Genomic DNA, 9,713 nt, shown 5'->3' on the forward strand with positions numbered 1-9,713 from the left:
GTTGTACAAGATTCCAGCCGCACGGTCCCTATTGTAGCTGGACGTACTCGTTTTCCGACATACTGTCTTCTTTCACAGTCGTACTCCTCATTTTGTAGTTACGTCGCTTCTTTGGACAATGTTGAGCAGTGTGCTTAGGTTCTCCACAATATAAGCACAATCCTCCTTGTCGACGACGAGACTTTTCTTGCTCAGTAAGAGGTTTGAAACGTACCGCATCAATTTGCATATCCTCTACTTCCGAAGGTATGTGTTGAGGAGACGTCGGTGTTGCCATTGAATTGTAGTAACGTTGAGGCCCACTTGTACGACTCTCGGATCGAAATTCAAAAAGTCGATTGTCGCACTTCACAGCAAAGTCAATTGCTTGACTCAATGTTTGAGGATCAGGTAAATTAAGCATCAATTTCTTTACCTCATATTGTAATCCGTAGAGAAATTGACTCACAAGTGCGGCATCATCCCACTTGATATCAGTTGCAAGTTGTCGAAATTGCGAAGCATATAATGTTACTGATCGATTGCCTTGTCGCAAAATACGGATCTTGTTGGTTGCAACACGAATTGCATCATGTTCTCCAAACATGGATCGAAACTCCGCCAAAAAAGCCTCCAGATTATCCAATATTGGATCTCGTCGTTCAAGAAAAGATGAAAACCATGACAATGCTGAACCTGAAAGGAGTGTACCAATGAATCTAACTTGTGACCCTGGAGTTGGATAGCTCTGGGGTTGAAGTTCAATTACTAGTTGGACCTGATTGATGAATCCTCGAAACTTGGATCTGGTACCATCAAACTTCTCGGGCAAGGCAACTCTCGGTTCTCTAACACTCGAAGGGTGTTCCATTCTGGGAGAAGGGACATGGTTTGGTGTAGATGTTGAAGCAGCCCCAATCATCTCTATATCTTCACTTCCTACCATTCTTGTTGCTCCTTGTGGTGGTAAATTGAGTTGATGCATCGCAAGCATTAACTCCCTCAATTGCTCTTGCATCTGTGCCATTGCACTCTTCATTTCAACAAGCTCTGCCATAGTAGCACTTAGAAAAGAGAAGATGTCTAATAACGCTCAAAACAAATAGAAGAGAGGAATTGATAACAAAGAAAATACTAAGAACAATATCAGTTTAAAAGAGGGTAATCCGCAACTTCTAATGCGCTTATGTCTTATCAAGAAAAAGGGGTAATCCACTCTTAATCAAGAAAAGACAAAGCTCTGATATTGTAAGTGTACTCTTGTCAATCTGTCAAGGACAAGAACTCGATGAAAGCTAAAGAGTAAGTGAGACTTTTCTCAAAAGAAATAGGACAAAATAGAAATATGTATATTAAGAAAGAAACTGGAATGGCTATTGCCAAAATACAAGAAAACTAGAGACCCTTGAAACTTAGACTAGAAGCAAGAAAGGAGTTGACAAGAGTGAAGAGGGCTTCACTCTTGCCTCTATATATACTATCTAACTAGAAGCCACGTGGCGATGTTCTATAAGACCTCCAATATATGTTGACTTTCTAGGCCACATGCCTTTGCTTGCAAGGCAAGTTTTCTATGGATGGACCACGTAGTTAGCTTGTTCTTTAAGCTTCCAACATGTGTGGCACATGGCTAACTTGTTGACCAAGTTTCTAACCTAAAAGTCAACTATAGACTCCTATAAAGTCAAAGCAGCGTCTATGAAGCTTCTAAGAAGCTTCTCTAGAAGATATTACACAATTAACCTACTTTTATCTACTTTTACATACTTTTATCTATTCATATAGGTAATTATATGTATGTCCGTGACACATAGTTCTCCAACATTGACATCAATGCCAACCTTTAACAAATCCAAAGCATCACCACCCTTGTTGTTATAAGTAGCACCATAATCACAACATTCACAATCCTCAAGTAAAGCAAAAATAAAGATAGAGGATTCAAGTAGCATCTTGTTTAACTACTACCACCATAGAAGATACTCATAAATAAGTCTCAACATTGTTCTTACAACAACACTAGAATACAAATATTGTCCATTTGGCTTGACTCTCATGGATTTTTGTGTTGACTTTCATGGATTTTCATAATTCCTCTTCCCACACATCAATGCTATTATTATTGACTAACTCAAAGAGATCCTACACATCAACTCTATTGTTGTTTATTAACTCAAAGAAAGTTAAGAGTTAATGAAGTTAGGAGCCTATGAATCATTAGATAAAAACTATTTTTGCTTCACTTTTGATGAAAACAATGAGAGATGCAGCCAATCAAAAGGTTGTTTTGTTTCATCTTATTCATCCAATGTATTTGTTCCCTCTAAGCTATTTTATATAAAATATGTTGTTAATACTAGGAGGTGATGTCTTATTCCCATGACTTGCCCCCTTTTATTTCTAAAAATGTTTTTGGTGAATTCTTACATAACTATAAATTGATTATAAATTTCCTTCCTCACAGATTTAACTTTTTAAAAGTGCATATAACAAAAGTGTGTTATAATTTGTAAGATGGAAAAACTAGATTCTCTAATGGAGTTATCATCCAGATGGTTCAACAGGTTTAATAGAGGTAATACAAGAAAATGTGATAAGTACTACCGTATCTGCTCAACAAATGTCATCGAGATACTGGTAGTGTTGTTTGTTCATTTCTTTCTAATGTTAACAGCAGAGAATTTTTCCGTTTGGGGCATTGTCAATGTTGCCATTCAAGAAATTGATGGTTTAGAACAACACCCAACAAAGTACGAAATCAAATGGAATGAAGTGAACAGAACAATTTCTTCAGACCAGGAACTTGATGTAGCTTTATTTAGTAATCACGGTTGTTAAGTTCATGCTAGGTTTTATAATCTAATTCACTTTCGAAGCAAGTATTGTAAAAGTGCATTTCACCTCTGCGGAGGTAAGTAATTGCAGCAAGTGAACTCAGGGTTCTTACAAGAGTGCGTTATCCAAAGAAAAAAGATCTTGGGTGCTGTGATGACCTGCAGGCAGGAATCTAGAATCTATAGATATCAGAGTAGGAATACTGAAGCTTTGCCTGAGGATGGCATAAAATTGCACAAACTGCCCGAACATGCGACGTTGTAATGCATGAAGATAACAGTTCTCCAAAAATATCTCGCTTGAAAGCGAAGACCTCACTAACTCAGCAGCTTCAGGGTGCTATATTTGTGACTGTTTAATATGTCAACAGAGAATGTACGCCTCAATGTTGGGCTAAGAATTTTGATGACGATTCATCTGCAGGTCGCCAGGCATAGTTTACTTGACCTGATTCCATCTTCTTGGATTTGATTCTGACCAGCAAAAAGGTCCGTCCAATTAATGTTACAGATTTTGTCTGGGGTTTCACCTAACCTCTGCTTCTACGCAAATTTGAGTTTGTGAGTTGATCTTTCGCCAACTCCCAGGGGTTCTTGCGCAAAGCCTTCAATGCCGATTGTTTCTTGAACAAGTAAGATCTGGAGATTAGGTAATTACTAACTTTACGAACAGTGGGCTTTGGAAAAGCTGGGCTTGTGTCCGGATGAGCTGACAGAGAAGTTGTATGTTTATATAGAAGTTTTACTTGGTAAGATGAGTGGTTTGAGGCCATTGTGACCATGGTAGGTGGCTGTACACACAGGACACTTTGGAGCACGGCTTGGCCCAGTTTTATATAAAAATAAAAAGCCGCGGTATCTAGTTGAAGTTAAACACATCCACTTGAATGTTATTTCGGTTTTCCAACCCCCACTTTTTCCACTGCACGAGCCTGCACAAAAATTCCATAACCTGGCAGTGCCACGGCAGTGTGGATTCTTGAGTTAGTTGTGCTGCTTGCAAAAACAAGCCTCCAAGACAGATGTTTCCTTCAATCATTGCAAAGGTCTGATTTTATAAGGCATAAATAAGGTTTAAAGAACAACAAATACCTCGGATGGATTCTGAAGAGAAAGCATTGCATCACTTGCTTTGGGAACAGAAGATACCAAAATACTGCAGCCATGCTTTGTTGCATTGATCATCTGACAATCAAAGTCACATCCAAATGTCAACAAAGGAAGTTGTAAAAATTTGGAAACAAAATCTGGTGTTTTTGGGCGTGCGAAAACTAAGATTTAAAAATACCTGCAGGAAGTGTAACATCTTACTCAAAGGTCTCCTGACCAAAAGCAAGAAAACTATACAAAATAAGCATTCGAAGTTCGCTAAATTGCCACATACACGCTGTGGATGAAGACAACGACGGGGATAGAAAATCAGATAAAAAGGTGAAGTCCACACCTTGAAAGCATCTTCATCAGTCTTATCATCTCCGAGATACAGAGGAATTACATCACTTGTGTCTTTGTATCCTGCAGGTAAATACACAATTTTGTGAGCTTCTCCAGAAACAAATAAGTTTCGCAAATCATATCATGTATATTAATTGGTATAAGATGGGATGTTGGAAAAGAATCCATGTTGAGAAATTGAGGTCCACATGCTAGCCCTCACCCAGAGACTTGAGAAGAAAGTCGACAGCTTTTCCTTTATCCCATGAAATCGAAGGACGAACTTCGAGAACCTGCAAAAATTACATCACATATCTTGATTTTTAGACCTCTATTTTTACTCCCAAACACAACTGCTAGATGTCGTAAGTTCATGTGACAAGGACATGACATCAATAACACACCTTCCTGCCATGTGTCAAGCTTAAAGTCGGAAAATCTTTCAAAACACAGCCCACCCGCTCTGCAAGTGACTCCCAATACTGCATCACAAACAAAAAAGGATTCACAAGATTGAGATTGAAAGCTAAATCTATAAATTCTGTATTAAAATCTATCACCTGTAAATTCACTGTTGTCCACAGCAGACGCATTTCATAAATCACTAACAGAAAAGCAACGTAACTCAAAACTGGACATACCTCCTCTTTTACACGGCGGAAATGAACTGTCACGCAAAATTTATTGTGCTCCACGCTTGCGCCCTTGATCGCTTTGGTACTTTCGATCAACGCATTATACACCTGGAGAAAACAAACATCTAGAAATCGGTCCTCGCAACAACAGATAACTAAACTGTTCGAAAATGTTATACCATGATATTTACAGCACACATTTACTGCGAAATCATATTTGTAAATGTGTACATGTACACAATGAGCTGAAATGTGTCTTAATACCTTGTTTATGAGTGGCAAATACTCATTAGCTGGCTGAAATGAAACAATGTCATTTCCCTGCAAAACAAATACCAGTAACAGTAAGACACTAGAAGGCAAACAACGCTGAATATCGGTCGATCAAATGGAACAAAGAAAATTATCATTTACACTCAACCATAAAAGTCCAAAAAAACTTCTAAAAGATACCTTCTTGTCTCTAGACTTTATTCCCTTCACTCGATACCCATCTGAACTCTTTGCAGGTCCCATGATATCCATGCCATGACTTCCAGCGTAATATAGTTCTGTCAATTGCACAAACTCAAACACCTGCTCCAAAATCGAAGCAACCACAAGAAGACCTCTTAATTGTAGCTTCAACTCCCTTCACAAACCTAAATCAACTTCGCACAAAATTTCTGAAGATCCAAAGATGTACAGCAGAAATAAAATGGAAATGGACAAGACTTTTACACAAATTGTCTTGAAGCAGAAAAAAGCATGACAAAAGAAGCCTAGCCAGAACAGTTATCCATGAATACCTTCGGTCGAGATCTTCCACTGATAACTGCGGTTGGGAAGCAAGTTGCCAGCTCCTTCACAGTTGCTCGCATCTATTGAACACGTAAACCATTTTATCTTAGTTTCAATCACATGAACAAGATTCTGAATGTTCATCGAACTTTCTGAGCAAGCTGAGTGCATGTTCAAGGCCCAATTGAATACAAGATAATTAAACACTTTTGTTCACAAGAGTGATTCACATGAAACAAATATGCCATTATTTAGATATCATGAAGTTCCAAATGCATCGAACTCACGCGACACCAACTGACCTCAGCTGACATGAAAGCCCGTTCAGGATCCTCCACTATGGGTGACAGCGTACCATCGTAGTCAAGAAAGACCACAATCTGCTTCTTGTGCGAATGCTTGATGACTCTTTCAAACGAGGTTAGCGCTGATGGATGACTTTCCTGCGGTGACCACGCAACTTTAAGCATCCATTGGCTTCACAGGTACCAGTTGAGCGCATTCATGATTGGGTGCGGTAATGATCCAATACAAGAACGTGTTGGGAGATGTCCAATTTTTAATCCCATGCCGACAACTTTTCGGTCAATATTAATGTTTCTCTATGGAAATGAAATGCTTATGGAAGTGGAACGCGAAGGTGCTTACAAGCCAAGATTTATAAACAGAAGCTTCCAGATCGAAAGCGTCAGGAGTATCTCCATTCTGTGAGTGAACAAGGGGGGGTGACTGAGCCCTCATTGCACCGATCCATGTATGAAATTGGCTCTTTTCTGTGTAAGGACTTTGCTTTTTCTGTAGAAGGATAGGAATAGGCTTCGAGAAGACAGAGCTCGAACTCATAACTGATGGCTTTGAAGGAGATGTAGACAGTACAGAAGACACTGACAAGGTTGACCCGCACGACGCGGTTGAAGGCTCAGCGCCGACTGCTGACCGCTTAGCCCTCAAGGTAACTCCTCCAACCAAACTCTCTCCGAAATTGGGAAAACTTGCCCGAAGCAAACCTTCTGTACCTTCAAATTCTCCGTGATATCTATCAAGACCTCCGCTAACCTCACTCACTTTAAGTACCATTGTAAAATCTGCCTACGGCTCCGCAACAATGATTTTAGCGAACTACTTTCACAGTATTACCCCTACTACCACGGACATATTTCAAATATCTAAATAAATTTTATATTCAACAGATCTACCGAAAAAGGTGATTTAACTCAAACGAAAGAAAATATTAGCTCTCTCCACTCTGCATAACGAAATTGCCGTTCGTCTGTATAAGGCACTCTAACTCCAATACATTGAAAGTAACAAACTGGAAATTTAGTTCCACGCCACGCAAACGGACAGTGGAGTTTTGGATCGTTGAAGTGCAGGGCAGATTCAGCAAGAAACAAAGCCGCAATTATTCGCGGAACGCAACGGTCCTCAACTGGACGATAAATTTGAAGGCAGTCGCGGAAGTCTAACTCGAATCACAGGAGGAGACACTGTCGCCAAAACATACATGAAAAAGTTAGAGATGAACCACTGCTGCACATTGTGATCCTTTATTCTTAAAACAGAAAAGCACAAAACCCCATACGTCAAGATCTACTTAGAATCGCAATTTTGTAGCATAAGTCTCACGCACGTGGCGTGAAGAACACCGTTCCCATGTTTTTATATACGCTACGAGATTCTAGGTGATAACTTCAGACCAGGATCTAGTATTAAGTTTGAAGTAGAGACTGGTGAAACAATCTACGCTATTTCTGAACACAATGTCATGCGAAACTACCAGATGTTCCATACTGCTGGCTTGCCGGATACAATGATTCATGAAGGAGCTAAACCATCTCGAAAGACCAATAACTGTTGGTTTAGTTTCATCAATTATGATGACAAATTGCTGCCCGTACGATGAGATATTTCTAACATGACGAGCTTGGGGACTTCAACTATGCAGTTAACTTGAATAACTTTTGTAGAAGAACCGGAGACCCTTACTACTTCACCGGTCCACTAATACCAAAACGGTAGTGGGAAGCTGTTAGCAAGCCCTGAATCGAAACTCCTACTCTTGATGAACTGAAGGGTCTCCGTCGGCACACAAGCACAGCATCCAGATCAATTCATCACACCACCTGCTGCCTAGGCTGAGATGATCAGGACCAACTAGTCTTGAAATATGCAGTCAGAAGCATGTAAAACTAAGACAACACTCACACTTCACTTTCCTAGGGGATTTCTCATGATAGACGATACACGTGAAAGTGTAGAGGAGACGCAACAGCACAGGTTAGAAGAGTGACCATCTGCGTATAAAATTTCGAATTAAAAAACACCAAACACTGCGGCAGCTACGGGAGGCATTGAATACCAGCTCTACGATTGCAGAAGCAGCAGAAACGCGCGAGAGACTGAAGAGCCAGGGCTCAATCTATACAACAACCTGTCTCACTAGTCACCATCAACACTCCGAGCCACACCCGAATAACACCAGCTCAAGTCGAAGTTGAGGAGCACGGTGCCTCACATTTCGTCGAACTTTACATCACGACGAGCAGGAGACAAAGAATGAGGCACTACCAACCTGGTGATTGATGTCTTATACTCCCAAAATCTTGGCCAAGGCGACACTGACATGGCAGGGACACTGACAAACTGGACCAGCAAAGGTCCGTCAGTAGGACCAGAGGGAGTCTGTCACGTCACGCATCAGCCAGTCCGGGGGTAGTGTGGTGTAATGTACACAAATTTCCTCCCTCGTCACAAGTAAATGGACTCGATCAGCACCGAAATCGCAACAAGCTCAAGGCCAGAAACCCTGCGCCCCAAACTAGCCGTGTCTGTGCTCTCGTCGAAGCAACGTGGTAGCGTCGCTCATTAGTTGTCTGGCTAAATCACAGACTAAACCGACCTTCCGAGAGCACGCAATTCAATCCACGCCTCTCCTTGATCTCCTCCTCTTCCTATTCACCCCCGTTGCCCCGGCTACCTTCCCCCTCGTCCCGCTTCATTACTCTCACTCTCTCCCTCAGCAACCGAAAAACTTCCTCGAATCTTCTAAACTTGTGTATACTTTCCTTTAAAACATCATTGGAAAAAATGAGTGATGGCCCAGTCATTTCAAGCAATACCGCTAATCGCGTGTGCGTTGTCAGAACCGAGAAAAATCTTCTTCGAACTACTGACTGCCGAAGTAAAAGCATTATAAAAATAATAACATAAAAAAAACTTTAACAATAAATAAATAAAAGAAGCAGCAGCAGCACTGCCATACACACAGGACTTGTCCACACTTTGTTGGCGGAGAGGCACCGGAAAGTGACACTCATCGTCAGGACTTTGCCCAATTCGAAACCTCGTGTCTGGTAGATGCCCTGCAAGTGCGCGAAATGAAGATAATCCACTCGAAACAAGCTCCTTCTGCATATTCCATCATGTACCCAGGAAGATGATTTTACGGTGAAGAGAACGCTGTCTGTGGAGAATAGCACTGGGGTTTGAAATTGGCCGAGCTGGGCGCCAGGGTGGAGGGGGACTCGCTGTGCGATGTGCTTGCCAGTCTTGCCCTCCCTGCTCCGATGTCTCGTTCCCACTGGATGGATGAATAGTAAGTTAGACTTTTTTCTATTTTTAAAACCACACTTTCAAAACGCAATTTTCTAATCCCTTGCTACTTTAAAAATATGCATGGCGGAAAATTACCAATTCGAGCATGACACGTGTCATATTTTTCTTGGTTGAATGCATGTTAATTTCTTTTTGGTGGGGGCCAATGTCCGACTTGAAAGAAATTTTAGTCCATGACGATAATTTCGATGAAGTTGGTTTAGTGTGAATGCTTTTCAAAATACAAGTGGTTCGCTTGAGCCTTTGGAAAGTCCACTTGGAAATTTAGCAAGTGCCTTCTTTTCAGTCAATTTCATGGCTTTCTTACAAATTGTATGGAAATTTGATGACTGCATAATGTACCCCCCCCCCCAGTCTTGTCTACACAATCTTACATAGTTTTCTGGAAGTTTCTGATTGTGAACTTGCAAGTCAAGTTTTGTAACATTTTACATAA

General features: G+C 40.8%; 1 protein-coding gene across 2 annotated transcripts; it reads right to left on the minus strand.

The window, feature by feature from the left end:
- Window positions 1-2,764: 2,764 nt before the first annotated feature.
- On the minus strand, window positions 2,765-8,687 carry LOC112289243 (putative trehalose-phosphate phosphatase C). Of its 2 annotated transcripts, none has more exons than XM_024534309.3 (12): window positions 8,235-8,687; window positions 6,311-7,149; window positions 5,965-6,105; window positions 5,671-5,742; window positions 5,336-5,458; window positions 5,147-5,203; window positions 4,889-4,990; window positions 4,652-4,729; window positions 4,471-4,540; window positions 4,258-4,328; window positions 3,906-3,998; window positions 2,765-3,765 (listed from the first exon to the last, which is right to left on the minus strand). In XM_024534309.3, exons 2-12 carry the CDS (start codon window positions 6,737-6,739, stop codon window positions 3,673-3,675), a joined length of 1,329 nt encoding a protein of 442 aa, XP_024390077.1. In that variant the 5' UTR covers window positions 6,740-7,149; window positions 8,235-8,687; the 3' UTR covers window positions 2,765-3,672. The 2 variants fall into 2 exon arrangements, with proteins under 2 accessions (XP_024390077.1, XP_024390078.1); XM_024534310.3 differs by having other exon boundaries at window positions 8,022-8,380.
- Window positions 8,688-9,713: the final 1,026 nt, after the last annotated feature.

This window comes from Physcomitrium patens, chromosome 12, assembly GCF_059467195.1.
Source record: "Physcomitrium patens ecotype Gransden chromosome 12, ASM5946719v1, whole genome shotgun sequence".
NCBI lineage: Eukaryota > Viridiplantae > Streptophyta > Bryopsida > Funariales > Funariaceae > Physcomitrium > Physcomitrium patens.

What these genes read in the sequence shown, in the direction of transcription:
- LOC112289243 (XM_024534309.3), bottom strand. Translation starts at nt 6,739, where the DNA reads ATGGTACTTAAAGTGAGTGAGGTTAGCGGAGGTCTTGATAGATATCAC. An exon ending in TAAAGTCTAGAGACAAGAAG is followed by an intron (nt 5,204 to 5,335) that starts GTATCTTTTAGA and finishes TTTGTTTTGCAG; the next exon opens with GGAAATGACATTGTTTCATT. An exon ending in ATTTGCCACTCATAAACAAG is followed by an intron (nt 4,991 to 5,146) that starts GTATTAAGACAC and finishes TGTTTTCTCCAG; the next exon opens with GTGTATAATGCGTTGATCGA.